This window comes from Corvus kubaryi, unplaced genomic scaffold, assembly GCF_017639235.1.
Source record: "Corvus kubaryi isolate FWS band 111438036 unplaced genomic scaffold, C.kubaryi_AGA036_p1.0 134, whole genome shotgun sequence".
NCBI classification, from domain to species: domain Eukaryota; kingdom Metazoa; phylum Chordata; class Aves; order Passeriformes; family Corvidae; genus Corvus; species Corvus kubaryi.
The window spans coordinates 8471275-8494100 of record NW_024580668.1 but is presented as its reverse complement, the minus strand read 5'-3'; the positions used below and the strand labels follow the sequence as shown (position 1 = coordinate 8494100).

The 22826-nt window shown below is 41.0% G+C and overlaps 2 protein-coding genes across 10 annotated transcripts in view; one reads left to right on the top strand and one right to left on the bottom strand.

The window, feature by feature from the left end:
* The window catches only part of EYA2 (EYA transcriptional coactivator and phosphatase 2), an 84976-nt gene extending 74415 nt beyond the window's left edge, over nt 1–10561 (top strand). For 2 of the 3 annotated variants that reach the window (XM_042049401.1, XM_042049412.1), the window contains 6 exons: nt 2361–2419; nt 3212–3372; nt 4403–4517; nt 5099–5220; nt 6046–6146; nt 9660–10561. In XM_042049401.1, coding sequence (XP_041905335.1) covers nt 2361–2419; nt 3212–3372; nt 4403–4517; nt 5099–5220; nt 6046–6146; nt 9660–9740 — 639 coding nt within the window. In that variant the 3' untranslated portion in view covers nt 9741–10561. The remainder of the gene's footprint in view (nt 1–2360; nt 2420–3211; nt 3373–4402; nt 4518–5098; nt 5221–6045; nt 6147–9659) is intronic. The other variant, XM_042049420.1, reaches the window with a different exon arrangement.
* A 1984-nt stretch (nt 10562–12545) lies between these two features.
* Nucleotides 12546–22826, bottom strand: part of ZMYND8 (zinc finger MYND-type containing 8) — a 49823-nt gene continuing 39542 nt past the window's right edge. For 5 of the 7 annotated variants that reach the window (XM_042049342.1, XM_042049374.1, XM_042049350.1 and 2 more), the window contains exons 16-21: nt 21250–21440; nt 20628–20708; nt 19601–19679; nt 18822–19061; nt 18511–18668; nt 12546–13949 (exon numbers count right to left, since the gene is read on the bottom strand). In XM_042049342.1, coding sequence (XP_041905276.1) covers nt 13848–13949; nt 18511–18668; nt 18822–19061; nt 19601–19679; nt 20628–20708; nt 21250–21440 — 851 coding nt within the window. In that variant the 3' untranslated portion in view covers nt 12546–13847. Of the gene's footprint in view, nt 18222–18510; nt 18669–18821; nt 19062–19600; nt 19680–20627; nt 20709–21249; nt 21441–22826 lie in introns of all 7 variants that reach the window. The other 2 variants (XM_042049390.1, XM_042049380.1) reach the window with 2 other exon arrangements.

Here is a 22826-nt window from a genome sequence, read left to right as displayed (position 1 = left end):
TTATTAAGGACAGGAGGACTGACAAGGGGATGAGGAATTAACAAACAAGGGGATTAGTGTGTTTACAAGTGGCTGCCTTTCAGAGACATCCCTGGAGGAGCTGTTAACCCCCACCTAATGAGGGATGCAAGCTCCATTGATCAGTGAATCCCTGAGATGTTTAAAAATCTCTAGCACAGTCCTGATCCACAAGTAGATTATGTGTGCATTTGTAAGTTGTTTTCATACCTGCTTGAGACATACCTTGAGAGTACTCAGAGGGAATGTGAGGGGTAACAGATGGAGCTCCTCGGGAGCCCTGTATTTCACAAGGAGGCAGCAGAGGCTTTCTCCAAGCCAGAAGTGCCGTTTAAAACAGCTCAGGTGCCTTTAAATGTGGCTGGTCCCACCTGGAGGCAGGTTGTGTAGCACCCAGAGATACCCAAGAGTAAAACCAGATCAGTGCCCAGAGCTGCAAGGGCTGGCTGAGGTCGTACACATTGGACTGAAGTATAGGCTGTGTGTGCCACACATCATCCACCCTGAGATCCCAGAGTAGCAGCTTAAACATCAGCAGATGTGAAACCTGGGCCGTGTCCCCATCACAGCCTTCCTGCCATTCGAACAGCCTCCTCCTTTTCAGCAGCCGAGATATCCTGCTTTGATTCCCCACTCACTGAGACTTCAAGGAAATTCTGTAAGAATGAAAAATTAGTCTTGTAACCGAGTGGTAAAACGTGGTGCACGCTGTGGCTGCAGCCAGCTCCCCGAGTTCCCCCGTAACACGAGAGGCGCAGCCGGCGCTATGAGGTAGCGTCTCACCCAGTGTCAGGGTATTTTATTAAGTTAGAAATGTGATAGCCACTGTTGTCACACTTCAGGGTACAGAACAATCCATTCACAAATGAGAAAAACAGATCCCTCCACAAATGCCTTTCCCCTGACTTCATGCCCCGCATCATACAGCTGAAGTGGAGTGGGCTGTATCTGTATTACCCCAGCGTGGTTCACAACAGCTACTGGGAGGGGGGCTTACAAAATGCTGGGGTTGGAGGAGAGAGAGAGACGCCAGCAGAGATCTGCTGTTCTGCTGCTTGGCTCCAGTTATGTACAGCAATCTACACTCCAGTGACAGGTTGATAAGAGGGCTGATGAGACGAGAACAAGACGCAATTGTGTGTCTTTTTGAGAATTACCTAAATGCTGCAGAAAATCTCATTAATATGGACAAGAGCTATCTGTCATGTTCTGCCGTTGACAACAAGTTTGGTTACTTGTTCGGGGAATTTTTTTTAATTTTTTGAAAGGGGCTAGTTTAATTCATCAAACTCATAATTGTGAAAGGAAGGTAAAGCAAATTCTGTGGTTTACAGAACACCGAAGTGGTGAAGAATTACTGCACCTTGGTTAGCTGCAGTTGTTCTGACTTCAGAGGCCTGTGGTACCAAGTGTCGCAGCTTTTAAACTCTGTTGCAAAATCAACCAAAACAAAAGATAGTGTTCATCAGCTTGCAGGCTTTCTATTCTGTTCTCACCTGTAAGCCTCATGGAGAAAGGAGAGTTAAGGTGGTGGGGGAAGCTTCCCGATTTTTCTCTTTCTAATCTTAATGCTGAGACTGGGAAAGAAACCAAAGGAATAACATTTCTCACATTTTTGAGGCAGGGCCTCCACCATTCGAACAATGAAGAATTTTGGAAGATAGGATCTGGAGCACATACTTCATGCAGGCTGAGCTCCAAGTATATATTCTGGTTAAATTTCCTGTGCACAGATTTCCTCATTACTGACACACATTATTCCTCAGCTCAGTCTGTGGCTGGGGCAGTGAAAGAGTGTTGCCTTCTGTGCTTCAGCCCAGCTTCCCTGCACATCAAAGGAAGCTCAGCCCTCTCAGAACAAACTGGGAAAACACCGGCAGGACAGGCGTCTCTGGAAATCTCCTTGGGACAGATCTTCTCCCCCTGTAATTATCTGGGCATACACCTCCTGTCCAAAGCAGTATTCTCACAGGGGGAAAGGCTGCCAAGTCTCTGCCTTATCATGCATACAGAGTAGAAAAAACACAGCTTTCCTGGCTAAAACACAAGCATCTCTCTCCCTCCTGTCTGCATAGGAAGGAGTTCCACTTAGTGTGTTATTCAAGAGCTGTTGTGCCCTTAGATAACAGCGGATCTCACACACACACTCTCTGTTCATATTTTGTGCCAGTGTTATATGATACTTGTTGCTAACAATTAACTGGCTAGACTACAATACTAGCAATATGTAAGATTTTGTCTCCTTAATATTACACTTAATATAATTGTGCATTATATGATTTCAATTTTTTTTTTTCCACAACATCTACTCACCACTGTATTTTTTTTCATCTGCTTCTCAGGACTGTGACCAGATCCACATAGATGATGTATCATCAGATGACAATGGCCAAGATCTAAGGTATGAGATCTCCCAAGCTGGAAGTTGCAGGACAGGCAGTCCCCAGCCATTTGGAAATAGCAGGAGGCTGGTCAGTGCTTCTCAAACCTGCACTCTCTCCCCTCCTGGCTCCATGCTGTCTGCATTTATCAAGTACACACAAGTACAATTCACTTTCTCATGCTATTGTGCCTGTGCCTTCTGTCAGGCCCTGGCTATGCTGAGCTTTGAACCAGTCTGGGAAGTACATCTAAATTAGCTTGAACTCCAGTCAGACCATACCAGTTTCTGATATGATTTGACCAGACAGTTGTCACAGTTGTCACCAAAATGCTTCAAAACCAGACTGAAAGGTTTCCCCCTGTCCAATCTGTAGTGAGGAGTTGGACTTTGCCATGCCAGATCCTTGTTGAAACTTGTACCCAAAATGCACCAAACATTACCATTACCTGTGTAAGTTGGGTCATCACGTTCATAGAAACTACTTCTGTAAAATTCCATCTGCTTTTCCCAAAGTGTTGCCTGCAGAGCCACAGTAAAGGGACAAGAATGAAATGTGCAGAACTCACATAGAGCTTTGCAATTTGTGGTTTTATGGATGATTATTGTGAGAAATTGATGCAGGAACAGAACATTTTTTAGATCCGTGCTGGTAATTGTGCTAAAGATGAACTTCAGTTCCATACAGCGTGTCCTCTGTGTGTCTCTGCTGCCACTTGTCTCCACATTTCTTTTCAGTCGTTTCCCCTCCCTGCTGGCACTGTGCAGGCTGTAATTACACTGACCTCTCCCCTTCCCTCCTCCCTCTCCCAGCACGTATAACTTCTCTGCGGATGGCTTCCACAGTTCCACTGCCAGTGCAAACCTGTGTCTGGGCTCAGGGGTTCACGGGGGAGTTGACTGGATGAGGAAATTGGCGTTCCGCTACCGCCGGGTGAAAGAGATGTACAACACCTACAAAAACAATGTGGGGGGTAAGTGCCAGTGGCCAGGCAACCAGCAGGCCTTTCATCTTCCCAAAACTGGAGACCCTTTAGGGACATCTCTGGAGGAGCTGTAGGGAGCCTCATGATATGGGTGCTTCACAGTGAGCTGAGCAAGTTCCTCCGCAGTCACCCTGAAATGTGGTTCTGTACAGGATTTGCAGCAGTCACTGAAATACCTGGTTTAGTGGTTTGAAAAAGACTCAAGTCCAAGTGTGGGGCTTAATTTTGTGATTTATTTGGCAGGAAAGCAACCTTCTCCAATTTTCCAGAATGTTTAGCAGGCAAGCAAACAGTTCAAAACTGGATATGCTCCTTTTTTTCTACACATGTCTGATCTCTGTCTGAAGGCTTTCTTGTATTATAACTACTTGTTTTTAACTCCCCCAAAACAATACCACCAGATATCAGGGTTCCCTGGGTTCCTTCATCTCCCCTAGTTGCAGACGGTTCTTCCAAGAGACTCTCAGCTTCCTTTTCAGTACATGAGTGCAGGTTGCCCTCTGACTCAAAAAAGAAAGAAGCAAAACTCAAAAGTATCACCACAACTTATTTATTGGTTGGAGGACAAGTCTACCTGGCATGCTCTGGAAATGGGGCACGGCTTTTCAGGGGAAACAAAACCATCCTGGCCTCAGATGTCTCTCTGCCCAGGCCATTGCCCACTTCACACTGCTCTTCGATCCTCTTGCTCACTTCCCATGCCAGCTTTATGCTCACTCCAAGAAAGGTGTTCCAAGGAGTTCCCACAGTGTGTGCTTGACTCTGAACCATTCCACCAGAGGGGAAGGAAGCTGAGCTGCAGCAGCAGAGGATTGTGCTGCTGTTGGGCTTCACGGACCTCAGGGCAGAGCCTTGGAGTGACATTGGCAGTGACAAAGGGAGGCAGCGGCACCAGGGCCACCAAGAGAGGGGCAGTGTGAGAGTTCAGAATACAGGCAGGTGCCCTTTGGTATTGTGCCTACAAAAGCCACGCAGTTCCCTTTCTGTGCTTCTGCAAGGACACTTTCCCTGCTTGCAGGCTTAATAGGAGCTCCTAAGAGAGAAACCTGGCTGCAGTTGAGAGCAGAACTGGAAGCGCTGACTGATCTCTGGCTCACACATGCTCTGAAGGCGCTGAATTTGATACATTCCCGGTAAGAACAGCTCAAAGAATTGCCTGTGGGTTTGATCCAGGAGCTCCTTTGCTTCCCTTGTGTTCCCCCTCTAAACAAATCAAGACACTTTTACAGGACTTTGCTGGCCAAGCCTGTGAGAGGCCAGTCTGCACATGTTTGCCAGGCTGAATTATCAAGGGTTGGGGTGAGCTTGGGATGATGAACTGAGCAAAAGCACAACGGTCCTTTCCTTGCCTTTCCTTGGCTTCCTCATCCATGGCACCATTTGCATGTGAGCAGGTTTACAAAAGAGGAGGGGGAGGAAAGAGCCCTTCTGTCCCTGAACACGTTCACTCACAGAACCCAGTATGGACATTAATCCATTGTGTTTAAATTCCCACCAAATAGATCCTGGCAAGCTTGCAGTAAGGCTACATCACTGCTGCTGGTTTGGTTTGGTTTTTTTTCATTCTACTGAGCTGATCAAAAGGCATCTCTGGTACTCACATTATCTTCCTCTGGCTGAAAAATCCCCCATTGGCTCGGGAACTTCCAGTGGCAGGAAAGGTTTGCTTCTTGCCATCTTTCAGTTCAGATTTCTAATAACTTCTGTTTTCTAGGCCCAACTGTGTGAATGTGTTGGTCACCACAACTCAGCTTATACCAGCTCTGGCTAAAGTGCTTCTCTATGGACTGGGCACTGTCTTCCCCATTGAAAACATTTACAGTGCAACAAAAACAGGTAAGAGCAAACTGACTGAAGTCTCACCTAAGACAGGCTGAAGTTTTGTCCCTAAGTCAGGCACAGCCATCCAACCTGATTGTAACAAGCAATGAGTGAGCTTTATTTTTAGCTCTGTACTTAGAGATGTCTAATTCACATCCTGACTCCCACACTTAACCTAGTACAGACTGCAGGGAAAAAAATTTAAAAAACACTTGTCAAGTGTCTCCATGGGGGAGTGAGCCAGATATAGAGATCTATATCCACCCTGTGGTGCACTGACTGCACATGGGATGTCCAGCTGCACCCAGCTGGAAGGAAGGGCTGGTTGGACCTGTTACAGAAACAGTGTTTGGATCCTCTTATTCTTGCAGAGGGGGTCAAGTGTGCTGAATGAGCTTTGTGAAGGTTTGTGAGTAATAAGTACTGATAGGGTTGGCTTGGGGCTTTTTTGTATTCTGTTCTTTCTGGTGTGTTTGAACCTCTGAGGATTGCCTTTTCATGTTTTTACTGCAACCAGAATGAACAGAAGAGGGCTCTGGAAACTGAATGCCATGAGTGCCACATCAGTCTGCCAGCTGGTGTCTTAGCAGGGCATCACAGTCACAAAGCTCACAGCAGCACTTGGAAGTCCTTGGCTGACAAAACAAGTGCTAGTAACTGTCATGAGATGGAGAGGATCCGCCTCAGAAGAAGATCCAGTTTGGTTCCAGTTTGAAAAGAAAGCAAAGAATGTTGCATCCAATTCAATTAGGTTATAACTCCAGGTCCTGTACCTGAATATTAGCTCTGCCTGTGGTGTGTGTCCAGATAACAAAATGTATCTTCTCTTGTGTTGCTTAGGGAAAGAGAGCTGTTTTGAAAGAATAATGCAGAGGTTTGGAAGGAAAGCCGTGTACATTGTAATAGGAGATGGTGTTGAAGAGGAACAGGGAGCAAAAAAGGTACAGTTTGTGGATGCCATGCTGGATTCTTCCAAGTTTTGATTGCAATGACCCTTTCATTATTTAAACATTTAATGAAGCTCCCTCCACTTGAAGCAGTTTACAATTGGTCTCATTTCTTAATATGCAAAATATTCAGCAATCACCTTGTCTGAAATTCTATGCTCTAAATCCCCCCCCCACTTTGGCAGCTGGTACAATATTTCAGGTAGTTGCAGTGTCACATGTTCCAGGAATCATTCTTGCTTAATAAAGATGCTATAAAAACACAAAAAGGGAAATTCCAGCGTGTGATCTCAGATGAGCAGGCAGAGTGAATTTCTGATCTACATGTGCTGCTTTTGTAAATTCTAAATTGTTGGGGTTAATTTTGGATTACTTACTAGAATATGCCTATATCCATACGTGTGTTTATATTTATGACTCGTTGAGATCATGGAGTGTAACTTCATTATAGCAAATACCTAAAGGGCTTGTACAGAGTCGCTGCCTTTCTCAATGACTTACGGATCAATGTGATTAATTTCACAAGCAAAATGAAATTAGAAAGTTGTACTGAATACAAAGAACAGAAACTGCAAAAGCAGTGTGATCAGGAATAATGAGAATTGGAACAGCCAAAGTTTTCATTTCCTAAACTTTAGAACAGAAAATTGCCTGGAGCTTCCATTTATTTGGCTTTACAGGGCCAGGAATTCAATTTGTTAATGGCAAACATTATTTGCAAGATGTCTTTGTGCATCCTGGGTCTTGTGCTCCTAATGTGACTGGAGAAATGTGATAGAGCTGCGTTTGCTCCAGGAGCATTGCACATGAGTTGAGATGCAGGAACTGGCTGAATGAGCTCCATCTTCAGGAAACTTGTTAATTTTTAACAGATACACCAACAACTGGTGTAGCTCAGGTGATGTACAAAGTGTGTGTCACAGGAGCTCAGCTATACAGGTGAACCTTGTGCTGGAGGACCTGGTACCTTATTCTGGCTGAAGATCCTGCAAAGACTTTCCAAGCAAATTTGAGCTCTTTGGTTGCACAAGCCCAGCAACAAAGGGATCCCAGCAAATAAGTGGGGGGCATGTATTTTATCCCCAGAATTTGTATCTCAGGTTATCTTCAAAGCAGCAGAAACCCTATTTTTTTTATAGTGTAATTTTCCTGGCCAGTGGAAGCAACAATATCTGCACCCACCTTGGAAAACTACCTAAAACTGCAGAGGGTTTTGTAGCTCATGAAGGGTTAAGGAGCTGTCAGGAAGAGTCCAAAATGCATGACTGGGGCTGAAGTGACAATAGCCTGCTGTTTGTGGCAGCTCAGTGCCACACTTCAAAGGCAGTGGGTCAGTGAACAGGACTGCATCAAAGGCTTCAGGGGCTCTCAGCCTGCATGGTGAGGTGGGGAGGTTCAGCAGTCTCCTCTGCTGGGATTTCAAGAGCCTCCTGCTCATGTCTCCTGGCCTAAGCAGCTCAGCCATTAGTAGAGCACATTCTTTGCTGGGCTGTCGCCTCCTTTGATTGATGACAATCATTAATCAAACCTTCTACACACCTGAGCTTTATACAGAGAAAACAAAAAAGGGAGGGGACAGGCAGAGAGCCTTTTGCTGTTTTGCTGACAGCACTGATAACATCTCCAGTTTTGTGGGTCATTTTTCTTCACCTGTCTGATAAGTGATAAATCTGTAACTGCTGAACAACAGGAGTGGCTGGGAGGCCAAGTTTTCTTCTGGTTTAAGAAAGAAAAACAGATAATTTAATGGAAGGGGTTTAATAGAAACTGGGGGAGGGAGAAGGAAATAACTTTTCCCCGTAAAGTGAAATTGCAGAACGGTGGATTTCAGTCACTTCAGCTGTCTGGGTTTGTTTGCCGTCTCTACACACACTGATAAACAGCTCAAAGGAAACATTTGTTTACTGGTAGGCAACAGGCAATATACCAGAGAGAAACTTTAGTTGTATTTAAAGGTTAGAGGAGTGTAAATAGACACTCTGGAACCACTGGAATTTTTTGTACACAGGTAGGTACAACTGGAAAAGGAACATCTCCCTTCATCAGAATCTGCCTAGGAAGTGTATGTTCTCTGAAGCTTTGTTGAAGCTGTTTATGCACAAGCAGCGTGGTTACAGGTGAATTCCTGCAGTGATAAAAGACTCTTAGATGTGTTATGCCCGTGCTGGAAGGGACTAAGTGCTGTCAGTTTAGGCTTTCTGTACATTTATTACTACATATACACCACTGACTGTGCAGAGACTGGCATTTTGGGAGAAGGCAAAGAAAATCACAGTCCCAAACGTTACAAAATCACAGTGCAGAAAAGAACTGTGTCTTTGATTTAACTGCTTTAACAGTCTTGGAAAAGAAACAAATCCAGCACAAACCCCAGGCTCACCAGAACACACCAAGAAAAGTTGTATTTAACATCTAAGAGCATGTTCTAATTATTTTGAGGTGCTCTCTGTGCAAGTAACCATGGGGATCACAGCTATTGCTAAGGAACGGTGCTGTTCAGGGATGCTTTCAGGGCACCCTGATTACAGGTAACATCCCAGGTCCCTGATGAAATTGAACTGCACTTGTTTCACAGCAGTTAAAAAGTTGATGCTTTGTCCTCTTTCAGATACAAGTCTTGTTTTTCTACAGTGTATTCACAACTTCTAGGAGAATGATCAGGGTAGTATATAAAGAAGATAGAATAGGTCACAGGTAATTGACCTTCCAGATTTTGTCCAGATGCTCAGATTTCAAGTGGAGCAGGCTGGTTAAAACTTGGACATGTGTGTACATGGCTTCAGATTTATCACAGCAAATACAAATTCAAAAACAGGAAGGCAGTAGAATAATTTAAGATAACCTCCCATAAATGGGAGGACAGTTTTTTGGGGACAGACTTTTATAACCTCATTGCACCTTTCTCTGAGGCAAGAGTGTTCTGTTAAACAAAAATTGATCTGAGCAATGATACCAGTTCCTACATTTGTAGAAAATGCAGTATGACCTACAGTTCCAGTTAATTGGGAAGGTGAATTGTTAGAAAGCATTTTGATTGTGTGGCATTTTATCCCTTTAATTACATTTTTATAAATTTTAATAACTTCCTTTTACAATAGATGGATTTAATTCACTTGTCTGTGAATCACTGATAACAGCTTTCACTACTGATGTTTGCCTAAAACTGTTTCTAGTAATACTGCAGTTTTAGAAACATTCCTATTCAATTCATGGGGGGAAAAAAAACAGGAACAAAGTTTAGTATCCAGCCCACATCCTCCATCACCTGTGAAGCAGGATACTCCTAAATTGTGGAAGATGTGTCTTCCTGTCTGCGTAGGAGAGACAGATCAACAGAGACACTTCCCACTTTGTCTCTTCCTCCCTCCCCTAAGATGAGCCTCCTTGCCTCTGGCACTGTGACAGCCAAGTACAAAACTCAGTTCCTGAGGGTACAAACGAAGTTGTTTTGATATCAGTATTCTACAAAAACAGAAAAAAAATTCCACTCTTTTGGTTTCACTCTAGCACAACATGCCCTTCTGGAGAATCTCTTGTCACGCTGACCTGGAAGCTCTTCGGCACGCCCTGGAACTTGAATACTTGTAGCAGACCCCAACATCTTAGCACTGGGAGGGCTTCACTCAGACTCTTACATCGGTTCCACCTACTCCTCAACATTTTCTTAGTAAAAAAAATCCCACAGCAACTGCAGTTTTTCTTTTTTTTGAAGGAGAACCCTTTCAGTGGAAGCCTTTAAGAACTTGCAGCCAAAGAATATTGTCTCAAGTCCTCCTTCCTTTGGACAGAGGAAAGTCCTCCTGATAGTCACTGGGATGCTGCAGTTGCTGGCTAAGGTGGAGGCACGGAGCTCTAATGGCCTTTTTGCCATCAACAAGGCAAATGCTACAAATCTGGGCCTCCCTGTCAGCGTTCTTGGTTTTGAAAGGGGAAGAGGACACAGCAAGGAGTCTGCACAATCCATCCTATCACATGGGACCTTCTGAAAATAGGAGTGAAACTGTTGATTCTTTGTTTTGTTCTGGGTTTTGATTTTTTTTTTTTTTTTGTTTTTTTTTTGTATTTTTTTAATTTATGAACTAATCTCATTACTCTGGTATTAAGCTCTGTACCTGTGTTTTTCATCTGGCTTTTTGGGGGTGGGGAGGGTGGGGAAAGTCTTACTGTTCTAAATTAATAGTTCATTTCTCCAGAACAAACTCTGGGGACAATCATCTTGTGTACATGAGTAGTAAGGACACATGGTACTGCTGGTAAGAACTGTAGCTGTGTTTTTGAACCTTACCAAGATGGTACATGGACTGTGCATGTGTCTACACGGTGCCTTATGCTGCCATCTTGGGGCTGAGGATTGGGAAAAAGTACCTTGTGATGAGTGAAAGGCATTAAATAAAAACATGTTTACATTTTGGGGGACTGGATTACCTGCCTTCTCTCCCGCCACTCTTGAATCTAGAGGTAGGATGTGCAGTGTGTGCTCCCCATTTCAAGGCTGGCCTGGTAATCTTGCTGTCAGAATATTTAAATTCTCTGGGCCTGGAGGAATCTCTTACTTTGAAAATGGCTGATTGTTCCTTGCTGTGGCACCAGGTAAGGTCAGAAGGATCAAAGCCCCTCTGGAAGGAGGTGTTAGAGATGCAGCAAGTGCTACAGCCCTCACCGCTCAAAGGGTTACACAAGTGCTCCACAAACCTGAAGGATATTCCTAACCTTTAAAAACATTTAGAGAAAACAGTGCTAGATCTGAGAGGGGATTTTCTGCAGAGCTAAAGCAGAAAATCTGATCCTAAATTAATCCAAGGCAGCAGCCCCACAGCAGCTGTGACACATCAGCATGACCAAACCCAGCCTTCCAGCAGATGCTACGGGGGCATTTGCAAAGAGCTGCTCTCTGTGCTTAGCACAACTCCATCCAAAATGTCACTTTTCTAGCAGAGGCAGTGCTGTTCTCAGGGCTTGCTGAGCAGAATTTTTTCCTCAAGGTTTCCCAGCTGTAAGAATGATTTCCTTCACTTGTGGTATAATTTCCTATTTGTGACAAAGTCAGTGGAGAATTGATTAATGCTTGCAAGATAAGCTCTCTGGTAAATAAACTTTTGAAAGAGGAATAAATGCCAGGGATTGTAGATTCCTAGAGAAGCACAACTTCAGCTTTTAATACCCCTTCAATCAGCTAATTGATCTGCCTTGAAATTCCAAATTTAACACCTGACTTAATTGAGTCAATTGTCTGAGCACTGATTGGGTTTTTTTCCTTAAAGTTTCTTGGAAGATTTTGCTTTCTGAATATATTTAAAGGTTTGAAAGCTCTTGGTTTTGTTGCTGACATTCTGCTTTAGCAGAGCTTTGGGCAGGACACACCAGGGTCAGGAACACGTCTCTCAGGTGTCAGCACTTCCTTCCAGGCACCATGGCTCTCAGTGCAGCAAGAGGATTCAGAATTACTGTTTACTGTTCAAGATTTACTGTTCCAGGGAATTTATCATGGATAGAAGAGGGGATCTACAGCAATTTTGTACCTAGGAACATTAAAAAGGTCTGGGAACATGCACAGACACACGTACAGGTCTTGGCTCAGCTCCTTCACCTGTGGTTTTATGCATTTCTACATTTTCTACATACTTTTCTAGGATTTGGTCACTTGTTATTTTGGAGGAGGAAAGAAAACAACTCTTCTGTAGGAAAAAACCTCCACAGGCTGGAAAAGGTGTCAGAAAGCAGTGTGCATCTTGTACATCTCTTTCCTCTAACACAAGGCCTCATTTCAGCATCCAGATTCCATGGGGAAGGCCAAAACAACATTTCAAGCTTTCCAGTTTTGTGCTTTTCTGTAAACAGTAGCACTGGGAACATGAACTGTGGTTGCTTTACAAATGCACATAACAAGGTAAATGCAGGAGCATGAACTTCAGACAATATTCACAGATTTTACTATGAGACATTTCACAAGCTTCCTGTTTCTTCTAACTTAAAATTAAGACACACACACGGAAGTCTTGCCCAATTCATGCCCTCTTGAGAGGCTACAACTGCACTCACCATGAGAGGCCCCATTTCTAACCCACAAATACACCCAACATGGTGTTAGGCTGATGTGTATCAGTCCAACCCCAATCCAACCAATGAATAAATGTTACACATCAAACTGGACACACTTGGATCCAAAGGTCCCGCACTTCTGAGACAGAAGATGCCAATGTAAGTGAAATTACCTGTGATCTGGAGATTGTGCAGAAATGAACATTCCTCCAGATTGAACCAAAACTGGAAATCCAGGAACACAGAACATTTTTCTAAAACAGTTTAATAAAAAAATGGTGACGTTTCTTGAAAAATTGGAGAAACCCAAAGCATATCGTGTGTGTCACCTGTCTTAGTCACAAAGAAACACAATTGTCAAAAAAGATATTTAAGTTTAATACAAATTTTATACAAAGAAAATGTGAAAAAATACTTCCATATGCTAAAAGCAATTATGCTTCACAAATAAGGCCAGCTAGGCTAGTTTTGACACAACTGCAATTAATGAATATTCTGTTCTCACTTTTTTTTTTCTTCTAATACTTTTTTCCCTCTAATCAGGGTACTAGCTGGAGGCTGTACAAACCGCATTCTTATATAAACAATGAGAGAAATCAACATGACTAAAATGTACAACAGAATGTACTGGAATGATATCATACAATTAATTTTCTCATATACATACATCACCTTTGCTTTGTTCAATGCTTTCGTTTTACACAACATACAAAATGGGACTACAGTCTCAGTGTAACAGACAGCATCTCCAGGGGGTACTTCCTCTCATACTGTACTGCTTCATGCTTACATAAAAACATAAATTCCATCATATAAATAATACATGCTCTGGCCCAGCATCAAGAGTCCTTTGCCCATGTTTCCCAGTCCATGTTTTTCTCCACACCTAGTTCTTTTCCAAAGTCCTCTGGGAGGATTTTTAAAAAATAAGAAAACTGTAAAGCATAGGAACAAACTTTACTGTCCTTAATCTTTGATATCAGTATCAGAAATCCTGCTACAACCAACTGCTGTTACACTTTCCAAATTCTCTGATCTTAGACTGAATGAAATTTTAAATTAATTTTAACCTGTAAGCAACATGAATATTGTTGTCAGCCTGGTCATTGTGAAAAACAGTGTAAATTTTTATGGATTTCAGGTCCACATAATTTGCCTAATAGAGTTAACTGAAAAAAGATATCCTTCATCACTTGGTTGTTCAGAGAAATTCCACAAGAGATTCAAAGTGCAGAAATTTTTTTCACTCCAAACGGAAAAAGTTGTTCAGATTCTCAGATTATTTGATGCAGTTTCCCAAGACCATTTTTCAGCATTAGGTTGTGATAAGGCTGTTTTAAACCTTCCTTTTCCAACTTCAAACACTCTTTATAAGTTAAAGTCAATACAAATATAAAAAAGGAGATGGTACTCTAATGACATCCACAAATTGTACATTATTTACAAAAGAAGCATAGATTTAATATGGATCTTACCTGTCCTCAGCTTTTCTAAGCCAGCACTAATGCTTTACATTAATGTAGTGTAATTAATGCTTTGTACACATACACAAAGCTAAAGTCTGAACCTCTGAGGTTAATCCAAAGAACTGTGTTTATTTGTCACATTTCTATTAGATTTATTTTTCCAACAACTGTATGAACTTCTTGTTAGCAGTTAGACTCTTCGTACTTGGACTGGCATTGTGGTCTGAACATACTGAACTCCAGTTCTCATTGCCACTGTCCCAGCAGAAGGACTTACCACTACAGGAATGGTCTGTGGATTAAAACCAAGAGAAACAGATTGTTATGTTAAAGGTCACATAAACATGACCACAGAAACAGAGATTTATTTTCCAGGGGAAATCCAGAACAAGTTCCAATTTTGTGCAAGAACTAATACCTTTATTACCGCAGTATTACCTCATTCCAGGGGAGAGAGTAGTGCATTACTTCCCTATAGCCAAGAGTTTCTGTGTTCTCATCACTGCTATAGAATTACAGGGACAGGAGGTGCTATAGGGGTGCACACATTGTCTGTGCTTGGAGGGTGAGGGTTTCAGAGTTACATCCAGTTATGTATTTTCTGCAAACTAACACATGGGAAGAAGAAAAAGGGCTAAGAAAATCCTTTGTCATTTGAAAAAGTTCTGACAAATCAAACTGGAGTACAAAAATACCCTTGTTTATAAGTATATTCTTGTTACACATTACTTAAATCTTTTTCCCCAAAAGGAACTCTCCCCCATGCATTCAGTCTATACAGAAGAGAACAAAGAACATCCATTTGAACAAAAGAAAGTACTTAATTTAACTTCTGCGCAAATTAATAGCAAAAACATCAGCATTACTGGGAATTGTCTTACACACCCTGTAAAAATATTAATATAGAATAAACTTTTCACTTCCATCATACAGATCATGATTTATACATCTCAACAAATGGAGTTTCAGGACATCTCTATAGGTGGTAATTGATTCTACAGATGCAGAGACAAAGGCACAAGAATGTTAAACAATCTGGTCAAGGTCACATCACTCTGGAGATCTGTAAGAGGATTTATTGAACCTAAAGTCTGTATTTTAACCTTCCTCCAAAAACGTGAGAAAGTCTAGAAATGTCTCTACCATACAAACTGCAAAGTGTGTTCCGATACAATTCCAGTGATGCACAAGTGGTGATCAAACGCATCTATTTCAGTTCACAACATCTTGTGGAAGAAACAGGGAGTGAGATTTTGAGGAACCTGAAAGGGATGCCCAGATCATCCCCCAATGGTAGTGTGACATTCCAGAGAGAACATGGAAGAACAAATACAAGTTCACTGAAGCCCAATGTTTTCCCACACTGATTCAAGAAACCACATGAGTGTCTCAATGATATTCCAGAAAGACTGTGAGTATCCCTGCTGAGATGGATTACAGCTCCTTTGTGACTGAGTCTGTGCCTTCCAGAAGCCTACTCATTCCATTCCCCAGAATGCAAAGATGATGGGTTCATATTTTTACATTATTTTAACTGCAGAAAGAATAAAAAACAAACATGGGACCAATTTGCTAAATAAATTCCAGATTACTGCCATTTTGTAATGATTTCAGATGTGTCTACAAGGTTCAATGGAAACGGTACCCAGAAAGTACAATGGAAGTTGTTCAGAGGAAGAAATTCCTAGTTGGACACAAAGTGCAAACTGAATTCTAAAGAAGCCATTATGTAAGTCACTGTCAGTACTAGAGATGGGGAAATTAAGGTTGCCGCAGTTGCTTTTAAATATACGCACTTACACACATGGAAATAATTAAGTTTCAGTTCTTAGCGCGAACGGAATATGGAATGTGCGAGACTCCTTAAATGTGTTAAGATCATTCCCTGAGAGGTAAATTTTCCACCTCTGCCAGTTTTACACATATGTACATTTTGCATACATATTAAACATGCACTAAGGTTTAAAATTATTTAAATTGCACGTGCAGTCATTAGAATACAGAGGTGTCTGTAGCTGTGCAAGACTAATGCAAATGTGTACAAAGTTATAAACATGCACAAATAAAGTTGGAAACCTTTCACACCTTCCAGTTCTGCTCTACATAACTCAATACACTTTGTGTTACAGAAAACTGATGAGGGTAACTGCCATTTTTCTGAATATTACACAAAACCACCGTAGGATCTTACAACCTCGCAGCTATTCACAAAAGAAGCCTGCTGTCTTAGATGTCTGCTATTGGATTTTAAAACACATACAAAACCTTACTGTTAATGGTAGTTCAGTCCAAGCAACTCAGGGCCAATGCTGCAATGGTGCACAGTGGTCTCAGCTGAGACCAAGTGGAACTGAAATGCTGTGAGGAATGTGGGAAGTCTCAATCCCCAGTAAGAGCTGTGTTTGTGTGGAATCTGATGGCTGTGAAGCACTGTTTGTGCATGAGCACATATCCACCAACACACACAGGTGTGTCCTGCAGCCGGGGGTGTGCACAGGGAAAGAGAGACAGAGGAACTTCTACAGCACATCAGGCCTCACAGTCACAGGGTGGGTTAGGTACACTGTTAAGTCAGATAAAATACTACACACTGTTATAAATTAAGTCAGAAATGAAGTCACCCACACATGGGTTTGCCTGCTGAACCCACCACAGAGGCAGAGCATGTGCCATGACCAGGGCAGCATCAGCTCAGGAGCTGACTCTGACATGAGCACTGCAGAGCACAACCAGCTGAAATAACGGGCTAATATGGTGTATAAAAACAAAAATCCAACTCACTTTTGTCCCATCTACTGTGACTGACACTAGGGAATTCGGTTGCCCTTGGTTAAGCCTTTGATGGAAAAAACCCAGGTCTGATTCCAATGCGATTTCTTGTTTCATAATGCTAATGTGCAAGACTGCATGGGAGAGACACTGCTGACAAATGCATATCCTTTTTTACAGGTACTGAGATGTCACAGGAATATCAAGCATAGCTCAGAAATAATTAAATCTCTAAATCTCTTTAGGATACATAGACAAAACGATATTTAAAAGATATTTTAAATGAATTCTATATATTTACATTGATGTTGTGGTCAAGTATATACATGAAACGGACCAATAATGTGAAATGGCCTCTGCCTGTCCTCAGTGCCTTTGCACTTAAAGATTTCTGAATCCTTGCAATCGTGAATAGAGTGAAAGGGTGGAATGTTGCACAGCAAAATAAAGCATTTTGCATTGCAAGTTGAGACTATACCAGTGAATTCATCTCTTGATACAACACCAGACGGAGACAACCCCCCAGAGATACTGAGCAATTTTAATGCCAGGAACAGCATTGCTGCAGACTTTAAATTATGATGTTGTACTTACAATTGTGGGTTGAGTAGTTGGAATATAGGTGGTGGTCTGCAGTACCTGGATCAGTTTTAAAGGCTGGTTGCTTGTCACACCTGCTGCTATCTGCAGAGACAGCACTGGCAACCTCTAGAAGCCTCAGCTTTTACATAAATTCCACCTAGTTGTTACATTATTATTATTATATGAAATTTATGTTGGATGTTTCCTTTGTGTTAAAAATTTGCATCTTAATGAATTCACAGGTTACTTCCTTGTTAATGAAACAAAATTCAGATTATGAACATCATCAATGTATACAGCATGATGTTTCAGGTAGAACATCTATATAAAAGCAATTCCATATCTGTTTAACTGGAATATTCCCTGGCAGGTTTTAGGTCTCATATTCCCTACTTACCCAGAAATACAAAGCTTGTGCTGCCATAACAGTGCATACAAACATTAACCGAATGAGCCAGAGTTTAACCAACTTCATCAAAACACTTAAGTGAAACAGCACATTCTTTTCCCCCTCTTCAAATCTGTTCCCCAAGTTACTCCCTTAGATGACATTTCAAGCCAAGAGATCTAACACCAGACAGTAGCAAAAGTGTCAAGAAATGAACACAGCTCTCTAGATTACTATGCTTCCCAATTCTACAGGACTATCTCAATGAGACACCATGCTGGAATCACAATACTACAAAATTAGTTTGCTTTTAATATTTTAAAATACAACAAGGCTCCTACTGATGTGGAGGATCATGTGTAAAGGTTTGAAGGATCAGCCCCACCCCCCTTCCCACTAAAATTTTTCTTTTAATAAATCTTGCAAGGGCAGAAAAAAAATGATGCCGAAATTGCTAATAGTCAAGCCCTACCTAGAAAGCAGAATCTTCTCTATAAACATTTTCTATATATGCAATGTTAAGTCCCTTTTTTTAGAGCATTTGCTCATCCTTGCCCACTGAAAACTATCAGAGTAGATGCTATGGAAGATTTCAAAACTGCTCCGTTAACCGTAGATCCAGGTGAAGTGTTGTATCAGTGTTATGGAACATTGTGGTACCCTAATGGCAGTCTGTGGTGAGAAAGTAAGTTGGTTTGAATGCAGGTCTTGAGCTTGGCCTCTGAACCCCCAGGCAAGAAGGGCTTGGAAGTGCTGCAGTCAGTATTGCTTATCAGAAGGCAACTTGTATCGAAAGATCCAGACCAGAAGCTACACTGATGGGTCCTGGAGAGAGAGAGAGAAAGAGGTCCAGTCCCCCTTGGCTGGAAGGATGAATAAAGCCAACACAAGGTTTTACTGGGAATAAGTGAAGGGGAAAGGGTGTTCCCAGAGGACAGAGGAGGTTTTTTTTACAAGATGAAGAACAAAAACCACAAATCTCTATCACTCCCCAAAACACACTCTTTGAAATAATGCAAATGGTTACCAATTCCTGGCTTCTCCAGGGAAGCCTTTAGGGGAAGGTTTCAGAGAAATCTTACACGTTATTTTTGTTTGAAGTGATGATACTCACTGTAACACACTCTTTGCTTTTATCAGCTGAACCTTCCTTTTCCTTAGGGGTGCTGGCTGTTTCTGTGGGTGTAGACTGCACACTTGAACTGGGCTGGGATGATTTATTTAGTGTTTCTGTGCTAATTTCAGTATCTGTTTCTTGCTGTGTCGCAGTAGCTAAAATAAAGGAAAAAAGGATGAGGCTACTACTCATGGGAGCCAGTCCACAGTCCCTCCTCAGGGTCCCATCTGCACATGAAGAACTGAGACACTGTGGATCCATCCACCCACCCACCCAAACCCCCTCAGCTGTGAAACAGGCACCATTACCTGACTGTGTGCAAGATTTCATATGCTCAGGCCAGTGAGCTTGTTGGCAGGGGTAGTCACAGTAGCTGGTATTCCAACAGCAATAAAAGATGGCCTCTTTCTTGCAGTTGGCACACCATTGCTTCTTCTTGGTTTCATCCACTGCTTGTTGCTTTTCCAGTTCCAGCTGCTTCTTCACTTCAGCAATCAAACGATCTCGTTCCTGTTCCAGGCTCTGACGCATTTCAGCCATTGTCAGTTCTACTCAAAATCCAGAGAAAGATGGGTTTGCATTTCTACCCAACAGCAAGGAGCAAAACACTAATATGAGTTTAAAGACAACATGACATTAAAACTAGCAGTCAAGGTATTCCCCGAGTTTGGGCATCTGTTTCATACCTACTCAACAAATGCAAGTCTTCCATCTTCTTTTCTTATTCTGGCACCATGATTTTTAACCATTACCTCCCATTTGTTTAGCACTGCAGTTCTGGATGTCCCACAAAGGACCAGAATACAGCACAAGCACAAAAAGGACATATGCAGCTGCTGCTAACATGCTTTTTCTTTACAAGCCCAAACTTTTGTTCTGCTTCAATAATCAGAAAATACAGAGAATTCCATTTCTTCTCTCATCTAATTTGTTCATCGTATCTTGGTGTCTTTACAAAGAAAAATGTGGAAGTTCCAAGGGAGACAATGTGCAGCATCATGTGATGAGAGTAACACATACTACAAGCATTTCCATTTTCCATGTAGGACAGTACCTGACACACTGTTTGAGACTGTCATTTTCATACCTAGATTATGTTTCATTTCTGAAAGTTCCTGTTGATGTAACCACTGAAGTTTTTCTATCTCAATCCTCAAACGTCGAATCTAAACATTAAAAATGTAATAGTTAGTAATAATAAACAGGGTGTGGTGTATAATACATAATTATAATATAAAAAACCACGCCCAAAGTAATGAGCCATCATTTACATCAAGGCTCTTTCACATTAACATGAGGACAAGACAATAGTAAACCCCAAAGCAAAGTGTGATGTATTCTAAATACTTGTTTGCTAGATTTGCTCACCATAAAGAGCACAGGATTCTTTGAAGACAAAAAAATTTTATTAAACTTAACTCTTGATTCCTCTGAAACTGTCAAGTCTCAAATTTCTGACTGGAATCAAGAACCTATTCCTCAGTGCTGTTTGCATTTATTAGTATGACATTGAGGCTTGGAAAAGCAAGGTTTTCTATTCACTGTGGATCACGAATACAAATATCTTTGCTCAAAACTTTGACTTCCTTATTTTGGTTAAAACAGGTAAATAAATCATCACACTTTGAGCTTTATTTGTTCCCATTCATACTTAGTTTGCACTGCTTAATCTGCTTTTTCCAATGTTTAAAAAAAAACCCTTAGAAGATATTAAGTACTACCCTTAGGGAAAATTAAAAGCAATGTATAGCATTTCATTAAAAATGTTAAAAGTTCAAAGTATTTTAAAGAAGTATTAAAACTATGGTCATATGGTCATGTAACTGGAATAAGCTACTGCACTACACAGCTTACAAAAATTTTATTTTCAAAAAAACTGACTTAATTTCTAATTTTAAACAAGGTGACAAATGCTTGACAGAAGATTTAAGGACCTGGGTTTGATGGCTTAATGCTTATCTTACAGAGCCCACAGATATTAGTATCTCTTGACAATCTCCATATATAGTACTTCGTAGATACAGTTATGTGGCACATTTTTATACATAAAAATACTAATTTGCATTTTTCAAACTTAAAATACAAGTTGGTTTTATTTTTAATCTTGCACTAACCTCAGCTATTGTACTTCCAGTAGTATTTTTTGAAAGATCATTATATATTTCAGTCATTGTTCCTTTGATGGCATCCATCATCTGAAAGACAAAAAGAAAAAAAAATTCTTTTATACATATTTTTAGTAGATTCCCACTTTCATTTTCTTTCAAGCCCTCTACTGGGAACCTATATTGCTACCCTTCTTTCTCTGTCTAAATACATGTAATTTACCTGGTTCTACTTATTTAGAAGGTAGAGCCTAACAGTTTTGATCAGGACTCTGATTTTTAAGTGTCCTGAACTGGTGAACTGCTTGACCTTCTACTTTTCTAAGAAATTGCTACTGATATAATTTATCAACAAAAAATATATAACCACGAATCTGGGGAAGAAACTCAATGCAAAAATATATAGTATTCATTGATTTTTTTAATCTAAAGATCTAAGGGAGTATGGAAAGCTCATGTCCCTTCCCTCACTGTCACTGTGATGAGACCAGTACCACACCCCTTCTCTTGAACAACTTAGCAACTGTTTTAATGCATGAACACACATTTATGACAAGTTATCACCTGATGAAACTATAGGGTGTTTTAAAAGAAAAGTACAACTTCATTAAAACCTTCCTCCAGAACTTACTTTGCTGGTGTATTTAGCAATATCTGCAGCCACATCAGCTGAAGCTGTTGCAATTGGCAAGTCTGTGTTAAGTGAGGAGGAAAGTGTGCTTGCAGAACCAGAGCTGGTAACCATAGAAATAGGCTGAGTACTTGTGACCAAGGTTATAGTGGATGTGGAAGTGCTCTGGGTGATCTCTTTTTGCTGCACAGCTAAGAAAAGAGAATATCGAGTGGATCAATCACACAAGGAATTATGAAAACAGTAGGCAAACTTCTACCTTCAATATCTAACTTAACTGTCTGCACATAACCATTTCAGACTTGCTTTATTTATACAATGGTGCCATCATATGATTAATTACACAGTGCCCAGCCACTGAACTTGTACATAACTGTAAGGCTTAAAGGTAAGGAAGCAAATACAACTTTGAACCTTATCATCTTAGACTGGCCAGTGCAGAAGTCTCCCTCAGTTCTAATGACTTATCTGCTGAAGTATTTTAAAAAATTTATAGTTTTAAGAACAAAACTTTTCAAGCTCTTTTTACTGATTCATATTATAAAAGATGTCGTCATTGCCAATATCCTCAGTAGTGGAATTACTACTTAGTAATTGGAACAGTAGTGGAATAAACAAGTTATTCATCTTCATGTGTTATATTTTTGTTTATGCCCATTCAGCATATGAGGAATCTATAGATTTTATAGTTTTCACTTGATAGATTTCTAGACTATAATATTTAAGATGGAACATTGCTATGATGTGCTCAATAGTAAACAGTATTGAAAAAACAAACTCATGGGCTGAACACGAAATTTAGCCCATACTATTAAGGTGTATATTAAAAGTATGATTCTGTTAAAGGTTTCACATCTAACTTCTCCAATTTTCACATTTGTTTTTCCTCACTGAATATTACTGTATCAATTTGTGCAGTCTACAAGCAGAAAGACACCACTTCCTCCACACTCAAATGACAGAAACAAAAGCAGTTTGGGACCAGAGAAATGAGCCTCTGTAAATGTCTGTATGTGAACCTAAAACCTCTCTCCTCTAAAATCACCTGCGTGCCAGTGGTGTCAGCAGAGTGGAGAATGTGTCCTCATTAGGCACAGCAGTAAACATTTCCATTTATTAAGCTGAAATTACAAATGAAGCTGATCTACATAAAGTTGCTGTTAAGTGAAGCAACAGCAGCACAGGCTTGTATTACCCTGTGCCTGCTATTGGTGAAAGCTCCAGCAAAGGGATGGTGAGAAAACAGTTGTGAAAACATCCTGAAATGCCAGAGGTGTTTGCTCAGTAAACTAGCATCAAAGTCTTGTTAAACAACAGGGATTTCAAAGACAAATCCTGGAGCCTGGGTAATTTCATTGTTGTCAAATTATACTCTGAAAAACCCTTCAGACCAACTGCCTGTCAGACAAAACTGGAAGCAATCTGTAGATGCTGAGGTGACACTGGTAAACATGAAGTGGAATAGTTAATGGTTTTAGCATATAATCCAGAAAATGGTTCAGTTCACCCTTCCAAGTCTGTTTTGGCTAAGAAAAGCAATATACAGACACACCAAATTTTTCTGTCATTAAAATAAG